The sequence below is a fragment of the Anomaloglossus baeobatrachus genome, chromosome 9 (assembly GCF_048569485.1).
Source record: "Anomaloglossus baeobatrachus isolate aAnoBae1 chromosome 9, aAnoBae1.hap1, whole genome shotgun sequence".
Lineage (NCBI taxonomy): Eukaryota > Metazoa > Chordata > Amphibia > Anura > Aromobatidae > Anomaloglossus > Anomaloglossus baeobatrachus.
The window spans coordinates 183039348-183062691 of record NC_134361.1 but is presented as its reverse complement, the minus strand read 5'-3'; the positions used below and the strand labels follow the sequence as shown (position 1 = coordinate 183062691).

General features: G+C 46.2%; 1 protein-coding gene across 2 annotated transcripts in view; it reads right to left on the bottom strand.

Annotated features, from left to right (window-relative positions):
- Positions 1-23344, bottom strand: part of PDCL (phosducin like) — a 165627-nt gene that overhangs the window by 120828 nt on the left and 21455 nt on the right. For both annotated transcript variants that reach the window (XM_075322820.1, XM_075322819.1), the window contains exon 2: positions 20006-20110. In XM_075322820.1, coding sequence (XP_075178935.1) covers positions 20006-20027 — 22 coding nt within the window. In that variant the 5' untranslated portion in view covers positions 20028-20110. The remainder of the gene's footprint in view (positions 1-20005; positions 20111-23344) is intronic.

The window sequence follows — 23344 nt, the reverse complement described above, 5'->3', positions numbered from 1 at the left end:
TCTAGGGAGATGGAAGATGGTGACCCCTGACCAATCCTACTGCTGGTCCCTAGGGTCCCTCACCACCCTAGATAGGTATCCGGATCGGCGCATAGGTACAGAACCTGACCCTGAAATAAGACCTAGGTAGGGAATGGATGGGATGAGCACTTAGTCAACCCCACTAAGCTCTAAAGAAGACACAAGGATAACAAACAGGGGCAAAGTAATGAGTAACTTATCAATTGATGACTTAGGCTATGTGCGCACGTGTGCGTAATTCATGCAGTTACACTGCGCTCTGCAGCGCAGCGTAACTGCATGCGTCCTGCGTCCCCTGCATAATCTATGGAGATTGTGCAGGGGCCGTGCGCACGTGGCGTCTTAGAGCGCAGCGCTTCTGCTGCTGCCCGGAGCGCGCGTTCTAAGAAGTGACATGTCACTTCTTCCGTGCGCTTTGCCGGCAGCTCCTGCTCTGTCTATGGGAGGAGCTGCAGGCAGAGCGCATGGAATCGGCTTTTTTTTTTTTCACTACGGACATTTTCTGCAGCGATTTGAAGTGCACGTGTGCTCTTCAGATCGCTGCAGAAATTTCTGCAGTGACTGTACGCAACGTGCGCACATAGCCTTAGGCAGAAGAAATGCAAACAACAACAAGAGTGATACACGCCAACTGGTTGCACTGAAGACTTGTTAAGGGTATTAGACCTATCACCAGCACAGAGTGAAGGGAAATAAGGGTACATAAAGCCACAAAGGGAAGTGCTGATGAAAAACACCTGAAGAGGTGAGGAACTCCCCAGGGTCCTAATGGGAAAGGGATGAAAACCAAGCAGAGAAGATACATAGGATATTAAATACACCAAGCAGGAATAATAGAAGGTCAGAGAGCAGTTTGCACAGCTAAAGGCTGTGACCTTTTATAGCCGGACACCACAGGATTGTCTGCCACCCATGATACACCCGTGACAAGATAGCAACATAATGTAAACAGACACTGCAAACGATGGGTTAACCGGAGAAGAAGATGCACATCATACAATCCACAGCAGAATGTAATGTAGTGATAACAGGTTCTATTGAAAGTTCATGAAGTTCAATGGGTTAACCAGTAGCACGGGCAAATAAAATAAACAGTCTCTAATAACAGTTTGTGATGCTTATAGCAAATGAAAATGATGTAAATCACAGATGCCTGAGGAGATGATGGCAACAGAAGAAACAACAGCATAGTGGCGATATACAAATAGCAAACGATCACGTTAGAGAGTTAATACTCAGATACTGTGATGTATATAATTAGGTCCTAAAAGGTCTCGGGAGATGCTGCTGCTAAGGAGGACCTGACATTGTGCAAAAGAAAAAGCGTCAGTCATAGGGGAAGGGAGCAGAACTCAGCCCTAAAGAGGAGACAGGGGCATAACAGTAGAAGTGCACGTGTCCTTTTGTATGAAGGATGGGCACATTTCTTTCTTGGGCTTAAGTTTAAGAAAAAAAAAGATTGAGAACCTTTTTGACTAGTCCCTTCCTGCTCGGGGTAGGTACTAACTGATGGCGATCCTGAAATATTATTGTACCGCCCCGCGCTCGGCTGCTGCCGCCTAGCCGCTCGGGTCCGGGCTCGGGTGTGTGTCGATGGCTTGAGCGTCCCCGGACCCGGGGGTCACGTCGCTCTGGAAAGGGGGTTTGTTTTGGTGATTGGGTGGGTGCGCGGCCGGGGCCGCTATGGAGATTGTTCGTGACGCCACCCACGGGTCGTGGTGATTGTTGGCACCACCACTGCTGGTGATGGCGGGGGCTCCCGGGTGGCGGTGTTGTGGCGCAGCTAGGTGTTGACCCCTCCGTGGGTAGGGGGTGTGGGTCCCGGGGCCCGCTGGGGTGATGATGGAGCTGCCGGAAGGATGCAGGGCAGGGCGGCGTAGCGTGGCGCTGTGCCTGAGGGCACTGGTGTACTCACTCAGAGAAAACACACTTGAGTCACTGGTAAACCAAAAACGGGATGGTGGTCGGTGCTCGGTGGTTCCCCCTACTCGGGTTGGTGGTGACGTCTTTTCCCTGCACCTCCTAGACTGTATGACTACTTATGTCTGAACAACGGTAGTCCGCTCCCCGACTTGTAGGTGCCGGAGGAGCCCTCCTGCCCGCAGGCGCTGGCCCGTGGGATCTTGGTGCCTGGGCGGTGGCTTCCTATCCCCCTCGGTGGGCTGTTGCCGTTTATCGGGACTTTGGGTGGGAATGGACCTAAAGTCCAGGCTGCAATCAGTTGATTTGACTCGGTCCAGTTGCTTCTGGGCCTTGTACGGGGTCTGAGTACCCTTCTCTAGTGCTCCGGTTTCGGTTTGACTCCCCGATTCGGTACTGGCGGGCTACGACCCAGCCCCGGTGCCTTGACGGTTCCGCTGGTTCTACTCTTGCAGACGGCCACCACCGTCTGTCTCCTGGCTACAGGGTCCCTAGGCTCCCACCTAGGCCCTGACAGATTTACTATACAGCTCACACTGCTACCTCCTCTCCTTTCCTCTCCCTAACACAATCTGTTTGTTTTTCCCTGCCCCTGCCCATCAATCCTCCTCGGTGGGCGTGGCCAACCGCCTAACCCCGCCCCCGGGTGTGGACATCTGGAACAGATAGGGGTGACTCAGGGTTTTTAGTGACTGGTGTAACCTTTTTGGGGGGCAGGTGTTGTGCCGAGGCCTATCTGTGACCCCCTGGCTAGTCCAGGGCGTCACATTATCCTTCTTGGGATTTGACATTGAGCAAAGCAAAAAGCGGCAGCCATAGGAGACAGGTGCATAACAGTAGACGTACGCGTGACATTTTGCATGAAGGATGGGCATTTTTCTTTCTTGGCTTAGGTTTACCTAAGTTGACACAATAAGGAAAAAAAGATTGAGAACCTTGTTGACTAGTCCGTGTCTTCTTGGAGTAGGTACTAACTGATTAACTGATGGCGATCCTGAAATATTATCCTTCTTTTTCTTTTGTAACTACAGGAAGATTTTTTTGACATAGCTTAAAAATGTCATTAAATACAGTATATACTTTAGGTTAGCACACTTAACTCACTTCACTTGATCCATTAAATGTGGAACTTCAAGCTGCACTAAGGATTTTCACAGACTAAGGGTTCTTTAATTAGCCGTAAAAATTGTCAGTATATGTGCTGACAGCGAGTAAAGTATTATAAGCCTGTCTGAGTATATACAGTCTGGAGTAGAGCTAATTGGAGGTCTGTTTTACTTCAGATTGGCTCAGTGTTTGTGAATAGAGAGCTACCCCCAATACAGATTTTCCATAAGACGAAAAAATGGTTGATCACTCCCACCTTGACTCTTATGAAATGAACATTCCTTTATCATACTACTTATTCAGAAGAACTGTCTGCCTGGAATTAATCGATCATGCATTTGAATTATTGACAGAACAAAAAAAGTACACTGACAAGCAAAAGGGTAACAATGTTTTGAACTTTTGACTTTTAGGCTCCATATCTCACCATCCACTACAGCTTTGAGCGTGAGACGACCTTCATTTTTTAGACAATCATCCTGGCTATCTCATACATAAATCTCGCTTACAATTATTTAGCATATTGTTAGTTATGCAGATTCTTATGTCACTGCATTGTTACTGTTTTGCTCCTAAAAATCTAAATTTTAATTTGTATTATTTTGTTAGTATTTTGTAAATCAATGTTTGGCTTTGAACACTGCCTGAATCCTTCTGGGCTCTTGATCAGATTCAAGCTTGTCTCAACCGAAATCTGGTCCCAGGTCTCTTCTACACGTTCCCAATGTTGCTGTATACTGGTCACCTCACTTGGGTATGTATACAGCTTTTCTTCAACTCTACCTTAAGAGTTGGATTGGGTTGATGTCTGGGGACTGTGAGACCAAACCAGCACCTCTACTTCATGGTCATTTAACCATTTCTTCCCCAATGTCGACATATTCTTTGGATCACTGTCCCGCTGGAACAGTGTCATTCTTTTCATAACCTTAGTACTCAAGTGTACAAAGTAACTTATCTTGTGGGATACTCAGATATAGGTCATTGAGACCACCATCGATGCTGGTCAAGTATCCAATGCCTTTTTGTATGAAACAACCTCATATCTTCAGACTTCCTTCACTGAACTTGACAGTTCCTTCAATTTCTCGATCCGTTATCCCCTTTTTCCCCTTGTTTCTTCCAGACCTGCTTGCACCCATCAGAGCCGTCTATTGACTCATCGCTCCACATCACTCGTTTACAATCTTTTATTGTCCACTTTTTGTACTTCTTTGCAAACTCGATCCGAAGCTTATTATGATTATATTATAGTTGAGGCTTCTTCACCTTTTTTCGGGCCACCATTCCGGACCGGTATAACGTGCGTCGCACAGTGCTTGCAAGGACGTCTGTGATCTCACTATTATGAAACATATGAGCTGCCTCTACTGCCGTATTTGTCACACCAGAACTGATAGACCTTGGGATGAGCCGACTTGTTGGCTCCGATATTTTGCCTGGAAGTTTACCTCTTGGCTATTGAATGGATAGATGGACTTCAATTCTTATACTTCCAACTGACATGATGCAGTTCGGCAATTTTCTTGGCCAAAAAAACACTATTGTTGAGCTGGGTAATTCTATTTCTCTTTTGTTGGTAAAGCTTCTTCATTGCTGCTCCTTGATTCAAACCAGTGACCTTTCACTTGGGAATCAATCTAATAACATACTGAGCTATTGGGGAATGTGAGAACAGGTTATATTTTGTAGTATACTGAAATATTTCTTTTTTTCAAACACCAGGTGCAAAACAGTAACAATGCAGTGACACGACAAGAATGTGCACAACTAATCATATCTAATTAATGTATGAGATAGCCAAGATAATTATTTATAAAATGAAGGTCATCTCACTCTCAAAGCTGTAGTGGATGATGAGATATAGAGACTGAAGTTCAAAAGTTCAAAACATTGTTACCCTTTTGCTTGTCACTGTATACTGCATTTAACCTTTTATTTGCATGCCATCTTATAGTAGCAGATTAAGAGATAGGCAGTTTATTTTTTTCTTTTGTTTATGGGCATAGTAAATAGAGTACATTAACTATTATAGTGGGTATTTGCAGAAAATAGACTTGTTAGTATTACAACAGGTTTGACTTTCAAATTATTATCCAATAATTTTTTTTATGGTATATGTTATGTATGTCATGTTTATAAGACTGAAAATTAAGGTTGTTGGTAATTTCCTATCTCTATTAACATTTTTACTTAAAGAGAATCTTATACTGGATTGTTTACTTTGAGCTAAATACCTCCTCCAATTGCCGATGTTCCACTGATACTGGAATAGTTTTCCTTCCATTCCAAAATTATGCTCTCTATAATAATGATGCAAATTCTAACTGTTATCCAAAAGAATGTATAATCTCCTTTTACTCTGATGACATTCTCTCCAACAGCTTCACCAGGTACCTGAAAAGTCTTCCAATGAGCAGGTATGTCTTATGAAGTGTTCATTTGTTGACTCATCTTCCTTCAGAAAGTGTTTGCCACCATCAGGTGTGTTTTCCAGAGGCAGTGTCAATATATTCCACAACTGTTCTAAGTCAAAATATGGCAAAAAAAATTCAACTAGGTAAAGAGACATGACCATCATTACTGTAAGAAATCAGTAAATTTGGAAAATTGCTAGGAACTTGAAGTATCAATCGCTATGATGAAACTAGCTCTCATTTTGATCACCCTAGGAAAGGAAAACTTATGGATGCTTTACACGCTACGCCATCGCTAGCTATAGCTAGCGATGTCGTGCCCGATAGCACCCGCCCCCGTCGTACGTGCGATGTGTGGTGATCGCTGCCGTAGCGAACATTAACGTTACGGCAGCGTCACACGCACAAACCTTGTCAGCGACGTCGCGGTGACCGCCGAACAATCCCTCCTTCAAGGGGGAGGTGCGTTTAGCGTCATAGTGACGTCACTGCGGCATCACTAAGCGGCCGGCCAATAGAAGCGGAGGGGCGGAGATGAGCAGGACATAACATCCCGCCCACCTCCTTCCTTCCTCATTGCCGGCGGGACGGATGTAAGAAGATGTTCGTGTGCTGCCGCAGGAACGAGCAACAACATCGCTACTTACCTGACAACGATTTTTTGTTATTAAACGACCTCTCCAAAACAAAGGTCGCTTCAGCCTGTCACACGCTGCGACGTCGCTAACGACGCCGGATGTGCGTCACAAACACCGTGACCCCAATGATATATCATTAGCGATGTCGCAGCGTGTAGCGCACCCTTAAGAATTACCTCTGCTGCAGAGGATAAGTTCATCAGAGTTACCAGCCTCAGAAAAGACAAATTGTTAACTCCTCAGATAACATTCCTCATAAATGCATAGAGATCTAATAGCAGACAATATTAACATCAACTGTAAAGAGAACAGTGTAAAATGCAGATCTTTATGGACACACTCTTTCAAATAAGCCAATACTGAGTACAAAGCAAAAAAGAAGAGACTTGTTTGGGTTAAGCAACACAAGGACTGGACATTACATCAGTGTAATTATGTGATGTTGTCTAATGAGTCAAATTTTGAGTTTTTTGCTAGTTACTGCCATGTCTTTGTGAGATGTAGAAGTGATAAGTGAACAGTTTCTGCATGTGTGGCGCCCACTGTAAGGAATGGAGGAACAAGTGTGACGGTGTGGGAGTGCGTTACCGACACTATTGGTGATTTTTTCCAAATTTAAGACATACGTCTCCAGCATGGCTACCACAGCATTCTGCAATGACAGCTATACCACCTGGTTTGCACTAAGTGGGACAATCATTTATGTCGCCGCTGGACAATGACCCAAAACCAAAGTGGCTAAAAAGGAGAAAAAAAACCCCCATAATATTCATTTGGGTCACATAAAAACATATCTCATAACTTTACATCCCCTACAAAGTAATTTTCCTCCTATTGAAGCCCCTAGATTCCATTTTTATTGCAGCCATAAAGTATGATGGCAACAAAAGTGCCCCACAAACACTGTATGGTACCCCCACAGTGAATTCCTCCACAGTACCCTCCACACACACAGTACGATGACCCTACTGTACCCCCTCTACGAACCCGGCAAAGTATGGTGACTCCGACATAGTATGATCAACAATTCTCACCCCCACAAAGCCCATCATGCAGTATAATGGGCCTACATATAGTATAATGGCCCCCATAACTCTTCACACTGTATAATTGTAACCAACAAACAGCCCTCAATTAACCTGCCATAAAGTATAAAGGCTCTCTCATAGCTCTTCAAATAGTATAATCGCCTCCAAATGGTATAAGGCCTCTACATAGCCCTCTTAATATTATCATGACCCCACATAGACTTCCATATATTTTACTTGGCCTCACAAAGTGCTCCATATAGTACTATGCACCCCCCATAGTCCTCTATATAGTATAATGGGTCCCACATAGCCCTCAATATATTATAATGCAGATCCCATAGTCCTTCATATATTATAATGCCTCCCAAAGTTCTCCAAATAGTATAATGCACACCCCATAGTTCTCCATACAGATTAATGCAGCCACATAGTCCTCCAAAGGTGCACATCCAGCTGACATACATTGCAGTGCAGAGACCCATCTGGTCCCTGCACTACGATGTGCCAGCCGCTAATTAAGGGAACGAATATTCATTGTGGTCATGATGGGGACATATACCAGGATAGGGCCATGATGGGGACATATATACCAGGATGGGGCCATGATGGGGACGTATATACAAGGATCGGGCCATGATGGCGACATATATACCAGGATGGGGCCATGATGGGGATGTAGAGTATATTCCAGAATGGGGCCATAATGGAGACCGATATACCAGGATGAAACAATATATAATAGGATGGGTCATGATGGGGACATATATACCTAGATGGGGCCATGATGGGGACATATATACCAGGATGGGGCCATGATGGGGACATATATACCAGGATGGGGCCATGATGGGGACATATATACCAGGATGGGGCCATGATGGAGACATATATACCAGAATGAATCAATATATAATAGGATGGGTCATGATGGGGACATATATGCCGTGATGGGGATATGTATACCAGGATGGGGCCATGATGGGGACAGATATACCAAAATGGGGCCATGATGGAGACACATATACCAGGATGAGGCCATATATTAAAGGATGGGCCATGATGGCGACATATATACCAGGATGGGGCCATGATGGAGACATATATACCAGGATAGGGTAATATATTCCAGGATATCGCCATAGTGAGGTCATACATATTTACCAGGAAGTGGCCAAGGATGGGGGACATTAGTACAGGATAGGGGTCAGTACTACACAATGAAGGAATGCTACAATGGCCCATACATCTGACCAACATGTGGGGGGCCCATGCTCAAACTTTGCACCGGGCCCGGCCCATCGGACTCTCTTTACGCAACTGCTAATTGCTATGTATAAAATCATTCCTAAAATGTGGGTTTTTTTGGCTTTTTTTTTTTTATAAACACCGTCTCATCATTATATACAGTATCTTTAGGACTGTGATGCCACTTCCTCAAGTAGATAGATTTCCGTTCAATTGGATCCTTCTACCGCCACCTAATCTTCAGTAATTGCATGCAATCAAGTCTGAGAAGATGGGAAACGACTCATAATATCGCCGCTTTGATGAATTTAGGCTGTTAGGGTCAGATGCGTACACTGCAAAGGAAACAAGTAACGGCACCAATCATTTAAGCCTGGAACTCGGTACATATGCGATACACGATGCCCTCATCCCGGCTGGAATTCAGCTTGTCAGTTTAATAAAGAGGCTATCAAAGTAAATTATTTGTTTTATGCGCATCTCCCAAATTGATATGACACGGGCTAAAATATGAGTGTCTCGTATTGACATTTGACTACATAAGCTGTATTTTACTTTGACACTGAGGCTAAGTCTTTCCAGTCTGCGCTTGTTTTCGGATAAGAAATTTTAGAATGCTATAAAAGAAATAAAAAAGAAAATATAATAACAATTTTTTTTGTTTGTTTGTTGTGTAAACATAAAATGTGCCTCCCCCCCTCAGAGTAATGTGCCTCCTCTCCCCCCCTCAGAGTAATGTGCCTCCTTTCCCCCCCCCCGCAAAGTAATGTGCCTCCTCCCCCCCTCAGAGTAATGTGCCTCCTCCCCCCCTCAGAGTAATGTGCCTCCTCCCTCCCCTCAGAGTAATGTGCCTCCTCTCCCCCTCAGAGTAATGTGCCTCCTCCCTCCCCTCAGAGTAATGTGCCTCCTCTCCCCCCTCAGAGTAAGGTGCCCCCTCCCCCCCAGAGTGATGTGCCTCCTCTCCCCCTCAGAGTAATGTGCCTCCTCTCTCCCCCTCAGAGTAATGTGCCTCCTCTCCCCCTCAGAGTAATGTGCCTCCTCTCCCCCCTCAGAGTAATGTGCCTCCTCTTCCCCCCAGAGTGATGTGCCTCCTCTCCCCCTCAGAGTAATGTGCCTCCTCTCCCCCCCCCTCAGAGTAATGTGCCTCCTCGCCCCCCCTTAGAGTAATGTGCCTCCTCTCCCCCCCCTCAGAGTAATGTGCCTCCTCTCCCCCCCCTCAGAGTAATGTGCCTCCTCCCCCCCTCAAAGTAATGTGCCTCCTCTCCCCCCCTCAGAGTAATGTGCCTCCTCTCCCCCCCTCAGAGTAATGTGCCTCCTCTCCCCCCCTCAGAGTAATGTGCCTCCTCTCCCCCCCTCAGAGTAATGTGCCTCCTCGTCCCCCCTCAGAGTAATGTGCCTCCTCTCCCCCCTCAGAGTAATATGCCTCCTCTCCCCCCCCTCAGAGTAATGTGCCTCCTCGCCCCCCCTTAGAGTAATGTGCCTCCTCTCCCCCCCTCAGAGTAATGTGCCTCCTCTCCCCCCCCTCAGAGTAATGTGCCTCCTCCCCCCCCTCAAAGTAATGTGCCTCCTCTCCCCCCCTCAGAGTAATGTGCCTCCTCTCCCCCCCTCAGAGTAATGTGCCTCCTCTCCCCCCCTCAGAGTAATGTGCCTCCTCTCCCCCCCTCAGAGTAATGTGCCTCCTCGTCCCCCCTCAGAGTAATGTGCCTCCTCTCCCCCCTCAGAGTAATGTGCCTCCTCTCCCCCCCTCAGAGTAATGTGCCTCCTCTCCCCCCCTCAGAGTAATGTGCCTCCTCTCCCCCCTCAGAGTAATGTGCCTCCTCTCCCCCCCTCAGAGTAATGTGCCTCCTCGTCCCCCCTCAGAGTAATGTGCCTCCTCTCCCCCCCTCAGAGTAATATGCCTCCTCCCCCCCCCTCAGAGTAATCCAACAAACCACTCGAGCTGTCAAGGTCTGATTGATTGATTTTATTAAAGACTGTGATTAAACACGGAATCTTTTTCACTAGGGTCAACGGAACAGGTTAATTTCAAGCAACATCTTCCTCCTGGGAAGAAGGTTTTGGATGCCGCTGTCATCCATCTCTGTACTTGCTGCGTCCTGCAATTAACCCCAGTGGCGGTGTTGACAAAATACTTGTCTTTTCCAGTTAAGTCGCAGCCATGCTTTGCTTCCTACTGCTAAAGCGTTCGCAACGTTTGTTGTATATTGCGTCAACATTCTATTATGATACAATGCAGCTAAAAGGTGACGCCTGCGATGAGGTCTGATAATATCAGGACCGGGGCGATAATGGTTGGAACCTTTTTACTTTTTTTTTTTAAACCAAACTAGTTCTAAGAAGTAAATGTCCCGAAATGTCTGGAAGGGAACGATCATTATCTAACGAGTGACGTGGAATTAATTGACGTCTCTGAAACTGCAGCTAGATTTCAAAGCTAAAGGTCATACAAGGTCACCTATAGTTCTGGAAGGAAGTGAGAATTATTACAACAGTGATACAATGTTAATTCTGGAGCTTTAGGAGCAAGGATCGGGGGGGGGGGGGGGGGCCACTACCCTCAGGACCCGCATGGCTGAGCCGGGGCGTCTTCTTTACTTCTGGTGCTGTATTTTGTTCTGGGAGTTCATCTGTAAAATAATGTAAAAATATTCATCCATTGTGAAATAGTCGGTGACATATCTGTCATTTTTCTTTTCCAAAATGTAGAAATTCATAGTCTTGCTGAACTCATACCATACAACTAATTAATCCAGGATCTGTGGCGTGCTCTAGAACTTCCCATCCACTTTTTTTCAAGTGGGTGGTTTTTAGTCATCAGCACTCTACCAGCACTATAAGTGCAGGAACTTCACGTGGGTGGTTTTTAGTCATCAGTAGTCTACCAGCACTATAAGTGCAGGAACTTCAAGTGTTTTTTTTAGTTATCAGCACTCTACCAGCACTATAAGTGCAGGAACTATTTTTTTCCCAGTCAGATTGCTTACCAGCACTATCAGTGCAGGAACTTCAAATGGGTGTTTTTTTAATTATCAGCATTCTACCAGTACTATAAGTGCAGGAACTTCAAGTAGGTGGTTTTTAGTCATCAACATTCTGCCAGTACTATAAGTGCAGGAGCTTCAGTGGGTGGTTTTTAGCCATCATAACTCTACCAGCACTATCAGTGCAGGAACTTCAAGTGGGTGATTTTAAGTCATCAGAATTCTACCAGCACTATAAGAGAAGGAACTTCAAGTGTTTTTTTTTAGTTATAAGCACTCTACCAGCACTATAAGTGCAGGAACTATTTTTTTCCCAGTCAGATTGCTTACCAGCACTATAAGTGCAGGAACTTCAAGTGGGTGGCTTTTAGTCATCAGCACTCTACCAGCACTATCAGTGCAGGAACTTCAAATGGGTGTTTTTAAGTCATCAGCACTCTATCAGCACAACTTCAAGTAGGTGGTTTTTAGTCATCAACATTCTGCCAGTATAAGTGCAGGAGCTTCAGTGGGTGGTTTTTAGCCATCATAACTCTACCAGCACTATCAGTGCAGGAACTTCAAGTGGGTGATTTTAAGTCATCAGCATTCTACCAGCACTATAAATGCAGGAACTTCAAATGGAAGGTTTTTAGTCATCAGCACTCTATCAGCACTATAAGTGCAGGAACAGCAACTGAGTGGTTTTTAGTCATCAGTATTCTACCAGCACTATAAGTGCAGGAACTTCAGGTGTGTGGTTTTTGGTCATCAGTACTCTACCAGCACTATAAGTGCAGGAACTTCTACTGGGTGGTTTTTAGTCATCAGCACTCTACCAGTACTATAAGTGCAGGAACTTCAGTGGATGGTTTTTAGTCATCATAACTCTACCAGCACTATAAGTGTAAGAACTTCAAGTGAGTGTTTTTTTAGTAATCAGCACTCTGCTAGCACTATAAGTGTAAGAACTTCACGTGAGTTGTTTTTAGTCATCAGCATTCTACCAGTACTATAAGTGCAGAAACTTCAATTGGTTGGCTTTTAGTCATCAGCACTCTGCCAACACTATAAATGCAGGAACATCAAGTGAGTGGTTTTTAGTCATCAGTATTCTACCAGCACTATAGGTGCAGGAACTTCAAGGGGGTGGTTTTTAGTCATCAGCACTCTAACAGTACTATAAGTACAGGAACTTCTACTGGGTGGTTTTAGTCATCAGCATTCTACCAGTACTATAAGTGCAGGAACTTCTACTGGGTGTTTTTTAGTCATCAGCACTCTATCAGTACTATAAGTGCAAGAACTTCAAATTGGTGGTTTTTAGTCATCAACACTCTACCAGTACTATAAGTGCAGGAACTTCAGTGGATGGTTTTTACTCATCATAACTCTACCAGTACTATAAGTGCAGGAACGTCAAGTGGGTTGTTTTAAAGTCATCAGCACTCTACCAGCACTATAAGTGCAGAAACTTCAAATGGGTATGTTTTAGTCATCAGCACTCTACCAGCACTATCACTGCAGGAACTTCAAGTGGGTGATTTTTGGTAATCAGCATCCTACCAGTACTATAAGTGCAGGAACTTCAAGTGGGCGGGTTTTAGTCATCAGCACTCTACCAGTACTATAAGTGCAGGAACTTCAAGTGGGTGTTTTTTAATTATCAGCACTCTACCAGTACTATAAGTGCAGGAACTTCAAGTGGGTGGTTTTTAGTCATCAGCATTCTACCAGCACTATAAGTGTAAGAACTTCCCATGGGTTGATTTTAGTCATCAGCAGTCTACCAGCACTATAAGTGCAGGAACTTCAGTGGATGGTTTTTAGTCATCATAACTCTACCAGCACTGTAAGTGCAGGAGCTTCAAATGGGTGATTTTTGGTAATCAGCACTCTACCAGTACTATAAGTGCAGGAACTTCAGGTGGGCGGGATTTAGTCATCAGCATTCTACCAGCACTATAAGTGCAGGAACTTCAGTGGATGGTTTTTAGTCATGACTCTACCAGCACTATAAGTGCAGGAACTTCATGTGGGTTGTTTTTAGTCATCAGCAGTCTACCAGCACTATAAGTGCAGGAACTTCACGTGGGTTGTTTTTAGTCATCAGCATTCTACCAGCACTATAAGGGCGGCTTTGCACGTTGCGACATCGCACGTGCGATGTCGATGGGGTCAAATCGAAAGTGACGCACATCCGGCGTCGCAGTCGATATCGCAACGTGTAAAACCTTTTTGATACGATGAACGAGCGCAAAAGCGTCGTTATCGTATCATCGCTGCAGCCTCCGACATTTCCATAATGCCGGTGCAGCGACGGGTGCGATGTTGTTCCTCGCTCCTGCGGCAGCACACATCGCTGTGTGTGAAGCCGCAGGAGCGAGGATCATCACCTACCTGCCTCCCGGCTGCAATGAGAAGGACGGAGGTGGGCGGGATGTTTACATCCTGCTCATCTCCGCCCCTCCGCTTCAATTGGCCGCCTGCCGTGTGACGTCGCTGTGACGCCACACGACCCGCCCCCTTAGGAAGGAGGCGGGTCGCCGACCAGAGGGACGTCGCATGGCAGGTATGTGCGTGTGAAGCTGCCGTAGCGATAATAATCGCTATGGCAGCTTTCACTAGATATCGCACTTGCGACGGGGGCGGGACTATCGCTGCAGCATCGGTAACACATTGTTACCGATGTCGCAGCGTGCAAAGCCCGCCTAAGTGTAAGAACTTCACGTGGGTTGATTTTAGTCATTAGCTGTCTACCAGCACTATAAGTGCAGGAACTTCAAGGGAGTGGTTTTAGTCATCAGCACTTTACCAGCACTATAGGTTCAAGAACTTTAAGTGGGTGATTTTTAGTCATCAGCACTCTGCCAGCACTATTAGTGTAAGAACTTGACGTGGGTTGATTTTAGTCATCAGCATTCTACCAGTACTATAAGTGCAGAAACTTCAATTGGTTGGCTTTTAGTCATCAGCACTCTGCCAACACTATAAATGCAGGAACATCAAGTGAGTGGTTTTTAGTCATCAGTATTCTACCAGCACTATAGGTGCAGGAACTTCAAGGGGGTGGTTTTTAGTCATCAGCACTCTACCAGTACTATAAGTGCAGGAACTTCTACTGGGTGGTTTTAGTCATCAGCATTCTACCAGTACTATAAATGCAGGAACTTTAAATGGGTGGTTTTTAGTCATCAGCACTATAAGTGCAGGAACAGCAACTGAGTGGTTTTTAGTCATCAGTATTCTACCAGCACTATAAGTGCAGGAACTTCAGGTGTGTGGTTTTTGGTCATCAGTACTCTACCAGCACTATAAGTGCAGGAACTTCTACTGGGTGGTTTTTAGTCATCAGCACTCTACCAGTACTATAAGTGCAGGAACTTCAGTGGATGGTTTTAGTCATCATAACTCTACCAGCACTATAAGTGTAAGAACTTCAAGTGAGTGTTTTTTTAGTAATCAGCACTCTGCTAGCACTATAAGGCTATGTCCGCACGTTGCTTTTTACCTGCTTTTTACCTGCTTTTTTGCTGCTTTTTCAACTGCAGCGTTTAATGCCTAAATGGTTGTGTTCTGCTTTTCAAGCAAAGTCTATGGGAATTTGGGTTTCTTGTCCGCACTATGCAGTTCAAACTGCAGCCTTTTTGTTGCAGAACTTTGGTCAAAAACTCAGCTTTGCAGTGCAAAACCCAAATGGCAAAAACAATTGCCCAGTGATGGTGAGGGAGGTGCAGGGCCTGGTGGGCGCAGGGACAGCGCTGTGCCTTGCGGCACTGTGGTACTCACTCAGCCTGAGACGTTGACACAGTTTTACGGTAAACCACACGGCTGGAAAGACGGTTCCCACGGACGGCTGCACTTGCTCTCCCAGTAGGTGACGGTGATGTCCCTTTTCCTTGCACCTTTGTTTCTGTGTTGGTAGCGATGGGTTCCCACCGGTAACCCGCTCCCCGGCTTCAAGCTGGACTGGAGGAGCTCTACTCTTTGCCCGAAGGCGCTGGCCCTGAGAAACTGGTGCCTTGGCGGTGGCGGTGTCTCTCCTACTCTGGTTGGGCTGTTGCCTTCAATCGGGACTTGGTTGTTGGGGGATCTACGTCCCCTTCACTGACGGATTTGGCAAATTATGGCGACTCCTAGCCTTGCCAGGGTCCGAGAGGCCCCTGCCCTGGTGCTGACTGTCCTTCGGAACACTGCTCCAGACCGCCGGGCCACTACCCGTCCGCGGTCCTTCCAGGAACTTCCAAACGGTCCCCCTCCAGACAGTCACCGCCGTTGCTGACCTTGCTGACCTGTCCTGCACACAGCTGGACTACTTCAGGCTTCCTTTCTGTCACCTTTCTTGTTTTCCTCCTTTACCACTTCACTTCACTTTCACTTCCTTAACTCATCTTAGCTGTTTACTCGAGCCCTGCCTGGGCTAAACTTCCACTCCTTCCACTTCCTCCTCCAAACTCTATCTGCCTGGTCCTTCCTGCCTCGGGCTGTGAACTCCTCGGTGGGCGGAGCCAACCGCCTGGCCCACCCCCCTGGTGTGAACATCAGCCCCTGGAGGAAGGCAACAAGGATTTCTGGTTAGCTTTGGTGTTCCTAACTGGGATGTAGGGTGTGGTGGTGTAATGACCTGTGACCCCTGGCTTGCCCAGGGCGTCACACAGGAACTTCAGGTGGGCGGGTTTTAGTCATCAGCATTCTACCAGCACTATAAGTGCAGGAACTTCAGTGGATGGTTTTTAGTCATGACTCTACCAGCACTATAAGTGCAGGAACTTCATGTGGGTTGTTTTTAGTCATCAGCAGTCTATCAGCACTATAAGTGCAGGAACTTCACGTGGGTTGATTTTAGTCATTAGCTGTCTACCAGCACTATAAGTGCAGGAACTTCAAGGGAGTGGTTTTAGTCATCAGCACTCTACCAGCACTATAGGTTCAAGAACTTTAAGTGGGTGATTTTTAGTCATCAGCACTCTGCCAGCACTATTAGTGTAAGAACTTCACGTGGGTTGTTTTTAGTCATCAGCATTCTACCAGCACTATAAGTGCATGAACTGAACGTGGGTTGTTTTTAGTCATCAGCATTCTACCAGCACTATAAGTGCAGGATCTTTAAGGGAGTGGTTTTAGTCATCAGTACTCTACCAGCACTATACATGCAGGAACTTTAAGGGAGTGGTTTTAGTCATCAGCACTCTACCAGCACTATAAGTACAGGAACCTCAAGTGATTGGTTTAGTCATCAGCATTTGTACCGCCCCGCGGGCTCGGCTGCGACCGCCGAGCCGCTCGGATCTGTGCTCGTACTGCGGGTGGTGGCTCGAGCCTCTCACGGACTCGGGGGTCACGTCGCTTTGCAAAGGAGTTGGCGTTACACGCGGGGATTTGGGTGGTGAGTTCCACGTCCGGGGCTGCGGTGGTTTGGTTTTGGATGTTAGTTCGTGACGCCACCCACGGGTTGTGGTGATTGTAGACACCACCGCTGCGGTGAAGGTATGGGGGCTCCCGGGAGCAGTGTAATGGCGCAGCTAGGTGTTGACCCCTCTGTGGGTAGGGGGTATTGGTCCCGGGGCCCGGTAGGCGAGGGCCGGGGTGCAGGGTGAAGTGTTGCGGTGCAGTGCGATGCCTGATGGCACTGTTGTACTCACTCTGACACAAGACACTGGAGTCTCTGGTAAACCAAACGGGGTGATGAACGGGGCCCGTAGCCGGCTGCAGCTTCTCCCAGAATAGGTTGGTGGTTTTCGCCTTTCTCCTGCACCTCTGTGTGTAAATGTTTGACTCCTATGCCTAAACACCGGTAGTCCGCTCCCCGACTTCTATATGCCGTAGGAGCCCGTTTGCCCGCAGACGCTGGCCCTTTGGGTCTCTATGCCTTGCAGTGGCTTTACCCTGTATGGTTGGACTGTTGTCTTCTAAAGGGACTTGTGTGGGAAAGGTCCTTAACTCCAGTCTGCAATCAGTTGATTCGACTCGGCCCTGTCGGTTCAGGGCTTTGTACTGGGTCTGAGTACCCTGCCTGGTGCTCCGGTATCCAGTTGGCTCCCCGGTTCGGTTCCGGCGGGCCACTACCCTGTCCCAGTCCCTTACGGTTCCGCCGGTCGTATTCCCGGTCTCCTGCAGGCGGCCACCACCGTCTGCCTCCTTGCCAATGGCAACTGGGCTCCGACCCAGCCACCTGGTAGTCTGTTGGCAGCCTGGACACAGGACTGCCAGTGCACTTGACTGCTCTAGACTTGCACTTGAACTTGTGTGTCTGTTTTCCCGCCTCCAAGCCTGTGAACTCCTCGGTGGGCGGAGCCAACCACCTGGCTCTGCCCCCCCTGGTGTGGACATCAAACCTGGAGGGTGGTGACAAGGTTTTTAGGTTGGCTGGTGTCACCTAACCAGGAGGGGGTGTGGTATTGTGTATGACTACCTGGGACGACCCGACTAGTCCGGGGCGTCACACATTTTACCAGCACTATAAGTGCAAGAACTATATTTTCCCCACTCAGATTCCTTAAAGGGGTTGCCCACTACTTTTACATTGATGGACTATCCTTAGGATGGGTCATCAATGTCTGATCGGTCAGGGTACAACACCCTGCACCCCCACCGATCAGCTGTTCTCGGCCTCAGCGGAGGCAGCCGGAAATGTTCATCTCCAGAGCTGTCCCATCTTCTGATAGTGGCCGTGGATGGGTACTGCACATCCTCATCCTTTTAAGTATTATGGGAGTTAGGTGGGAGGTAACTGTCTGCTACCTTGGCTGGCTATCAAAAATAGGGGGACACCACACTGTTTTTTTTAAAAAAAGTGATTTAAACAATTAAAAAAAACAAACAATGTGGGGTCCCCTCTAGTTTTGATAACCAACCAAGATAAAGCAGACAGCTGGAGGCTGCAACCCAGTTGTCTGCTTTACCTGTCCTGACCTGTGACCCCATGTCATAAAATATATATATATATATATATATATATATATATATATATATATATATATATATATATATATATATATATATATATATATATATTGTTCACAGCAGTGTCCAGGCATCTTCCCCATGCTGAAAAAGACAACATCATTTTTAAATTAAGGTATATGGACATTGTCTAGTTAAAAATGAGATTGACTTGCTTGAAATTGCAATAACCTTTTTACTACTATGAGTCTGTGCCATTTTCTGGATGAACGATAGGATGGTTTCAAAGGTGGCAGACACCACCGAGTGCCCAGTGCCAGACTGAGGGCACCAAACATTAGTTTTGAATGCAGGTCTCCAAAGACTGAATGCTCAATTGATAACCAGCTACCAGTGACCCTCAATATATCGCATTCGATGCCTACCAGAGAATGAGTGAGGAACTTACTACTATTTTGAGGACAATCTCTATCAAACATTGTATGTTCAAGAAAAACAGAGATGATGTCACGAATGTGTCACGTGTGACAGACAGTCATGGGGTTTATGGCCATAGAAGGTCACAGCGTCTGGCAGCGTAGAATGCTCCCTGAATTTCTATTGTTCCTGCTGTCAGTATTCATTGGTATAGGTAGCTTTCCTGCTGGATTCATCTCTCCCCCTTTTGGACCCAGCAGAAGCTCGCCTCCACCCAGCTGCTGATCATCAGTATTCTCTTGGTGTTTAAATACCCCTTCCTTCCTTGGACTGGTGCTGGTGATATTTTTCAGTTCCTTCAAGCCTTGGTTGAAAGCAGGCGGCTTGTACTCCTCTGTGTTGCTGGAAGCTTTGCTGAACTCCTACCTGGGTCATCTAATGATAAGTAGTTCATGCTTTTCCTCCTTGTGTCATCGCTAGTGTTTAGTGGGGTTGATGAAGAGCTCATCCCACCCGTTTCCTATTTACATCCCAACACTATGGATACCTAGGGTCAGGTATCCGGCTCGGCGCATAGGTGCGGAACCTATCTAGGGTGGTGAAGGACCCCAGGGACCAGCGGTAGGTTTGGTCAGGGGTCACCATCTTCCTTTTCCCTAGACATAGGGTTTCCCTTCCCTTTCGTCGTGCGCTTGGTAATTCCCCATACCTGGCATGACAGATGAATTTATGACTAACCACCAGGAGAAGAACTTAATGACTCTTACTGACCACCCGGTACTGACAACTCATTGCAGCCCTCTTTGGTTCTGATTAGTGAATGCTCCACTGGCCCCAAGGAACATGACATTGCAGTTACCATTAATGGTCAGGTCGGATTATGGACTTTCCATTGAATATTCTTATATCCAACCAACGAGTTCTAGGTTCCTCCGGGTGCCACGTGTTGTTGTCTGACCTTTGTACAGTAGGTCAAACAACTCTGGGGTCTCAGAATTTCAAAATCTCAAAAGTGAACTTTTCCTGACTCCACGGCTGTTGTAATCATTCAGGTTATAATAAAGGCAATAGATATGTAACTGTCAAGTAAATATGATTTATGAATTGTTTAGGTGATGATATGAGCCTGTGGATTGGGTGTGAGGAAGGGGAATATCAGCAGTGACAGCCGAGCTTCCACCCGGCCAGACGTTCCTCTTGTTTAGCTCATACAGTATATATCACTTTTCAGTGGCAATAATTCTCATGTACTCTGCTCCTAATAGCCAATGTTGTTATTCATTTGCCATCTACTATATAATGAGTTTGATTTGCTCTTAATAAATGCTGCATCTGTTAATACTTACTGGGTTTTGCCTTTGCAGACATTGGGCATGAATAAGGGATTGGAGGTTCCTCATCTTCCTTTTTTCGACAGAGGTCTCCAATTTTCACTGCCACATAGTCACAGGCTGCATAAAGATAGAAGAATTTTCTATTAATGATATCTATCCCTCTATCTATCTTTCTATCACTCTATCTATCTATCTATCTACCCATCCATCCATCCATCCATCCATCCATCCATCCATCCATCTATCACTCTATCCTCCATCTATCTATATATCAATCACTCTATCCTCCATCTATCTATCTATCTATCTATCTATCTATCACTCTATCCTCCATCTATCTATCTATCTATCTATCTATCTATCCTCCATCTATCTATCTATCTATCCATGTATCTATCTATCTATCAAATCAAATCAAATAGGCTTTATTGGCAGGACCAAAAACTATTAGCATTGCCAAAGAAAAAAAAAGAAGTGTGACAGGGGAGTGGGTTAGGGTTGTGGGGATGGGGTGTTGGGGCCACAATTTAGGGAATGATGGTCCATTTTGAGGTCTTTAGTACCCCTCAGCTTATGACATGTGGTGACATATTGGGCGGCGATCTCCACCATTGATTCCTCTTCCCCCAGTAGGATGCAGAGTTTCCTCTCCTCGTCCATGAATGGAAAGTCCGGGGTATGGGCGGTAAGTTTCTGGAAGTGGGAGGCCCTCACTGCTGAGTATTTGTCACAGTGCAGCAGGAAGTGCGCCTCGTCCTCCAGAGCCCCCTGCTGGCAGTGCTGGCACAGTCTCTTCTCCCGCGGCTTGTATGTCTGTCGGTGCCGCCCTGTTTCCACCTCTAGGTTGTGGGCACTCAGTCTGTACAGGCTCAGGGTCTGCCTTTCTTTGGGGAGGCGTAACCTTTCCAGATATGGGGCCAGAGTGTAGTCCCTCCGCAGTGACCGGTAGATGGTGAGTTTCTAGGCGTTCTCTAATTCACTCTTCCAGTCCTCGATGTATTGCATCTTGCAGCTCTCTGAGATCTCTTTTATTTGGGCTTTTGTCAGGGGGTGTTGCTGACTTTGGCTGTACTGGCTGCCAGGGTTCCTGGCTTGCTCTGGGCTCCGGCTCAGCAGGGCTTTATGATGGTAGGAGCTGGGGTTGCTGTTCTGTATGTGCACCTGGTGTGATAGTGCCCGCTTGTGTATACTGAGCCATTATCTATCTATCTATCTATCTATCTATCTATCTATCTATCTATCTATCTTCCTCAGTTTTGTATAGCACAGGCAATCGGACAATCACAGCTTCAAATCCCCAAAGGGAACTATTAAATAGAGTAAAAAGTAAAATAAAAGTTTTTAAAAATATTCAAAAAATTATAACAAATAAAGTTCAAATCACCCCCCTTTTGCCCCATTAAAATGAAACAATTACAAAATATACACATAAGCACTACCCTGAAAATAAGCCCTAGTCGCGGTTCAATAATGAAGTGTCCATGCAGCTAAAGAAGTTAGATACTGCACTACACTTCATTATAGAAAGCAGACACCCAGAAAAGAGAGAAGACAGACCAATCATACTCACCAGACCCCGAACGGGAGGCTGTGGTATGCGAGGACCTAGGGTGGAAAATGCGCACACACACACATCTAGTGATACTGTACTGCTCTGGTGACCTGAGATGCGGTGGTACGTGAGGACCTGTGGTGGAATAGATCGAAGACCTACAGTGGAACGCATTGATGTGTTTCACCGCAGGCCCTACATGAGTTTCACCGCAGGTCCTCGTGTTTGACAATGCTGCTGGATGGAAGCAGTACTGTATCACCGGAGTTTGTGTGTGTGTGTATGAGTATGACGTTCCTGCGATCAGGTGTGGTGTGTGAGAGCAAGGGATTCTAGAAGGAAGTAGTGAAGGACCGCTGTGGAGCACACAAGCACCTGGTGTTGATCAGGAGGACCTGGGAGCAACGCAGATGTCCGAGGTCTGGTATGTTTCTCCTGGGAGATGTCTGCCTTTTTGGGGGGGGTAAACTTATTCCGCAAAAATAAGACCTACCCTAAAAATAAGCCCTAGCTCATTTTGTTGGGCAAAAAATAATGTTTCAAGCTACCACTAGGGGGCGCAGGGACTAAAGTAGGAAAAAAGCTCCTGAATGCAGTTTGACAGAAGCCCACCAGAGGTCGCTAACACAAGACCAGGGATATGGATCAGTTAGGATCAATGCCGGAATGTCACGTCTGTACTGAGGGGAAAACAAGCCAAAGTCAAACAGCAGAGCAGAGGTCGGATACCTGGAGAACAAGTAAGCACTGGGCAGGAGAGGGCACGGAACAGGACCAGAGTCAGGTACTGAGGACAGGTTGGGAAAGATCGATTGAGGTCAGGATGGGCATGAGGGATGGAGATCCGGACGGGCAGGAGAAACAGAGTTCAGGTCAGGCAGGAGGAACAGAGGTTAGGACGAACAGTACCAGGTACCAGGACAAGAAACAGAGAACTTCTGACAGGAAAAGTGAACCCAGCAGAGCCGGAAATACTGGATGCGTCCCGGAGGTAGTGGCACCAAGATATAGTGGTGCGACCCCTGGAACGAGGCCAGAACGAACAGGCCCCTCCCCAGAGACCTAAACCCCGGAGGCAGGATACATGAACCGGCTCAGGGACGGCAGAACCCTGCATGAATCATGACAATAAGACAGTGGCTTATTTTTGCTTTCAAAAATTTCCAATCTATCAAAATATACAATAAATCAATTTGATTGTCAAAAAAAGTAACAAGGAAAAGGATTTTTGGTCACCGCAACACTGCAATAAAATGCAATCAAAACATTGTATCTACCCCAAAATAGTATCGGTAAAAGCATCAGCTCAGGATGCAAAAAATAAGCCATTACACGGCTCCAGATCCTGAAAATGAGAATGTTATAGGTCTCGGAAAATGGCGATGTACACTATATGGCAGAATGAATCGTGTCACTCAAAAGTACAACATGGACCGCAAAAAAGAAGCCCTCATATGGCTACATTGATGGAACAATACAAATGTTATGGCTCTTGGAAGAAGTGGAGGAAAGAGTATGGAAAAATAGCCCAGAGGTGAAGAGCTTAAGGGGGGCACACATGGGGAATGTGAAGGGGTTGTCCAATTAGAGGACAAATCCTTTAATGAGTATCAAAAAACTGCCTAAAAAAACACAGATGGCAAAAAACACTCAAGTAATGACAAATAGAAGTAAACAAAGATGTTAAAAGTATAACAAAAGAAAGGTTTCCTAAAGCGTTTTCTGCTTGCAAAATGGACATTTTAGAAGAGCATAAGAAGTCGCAGTGTGAACACAGCCCCAGAGTGTGACATGAAGAA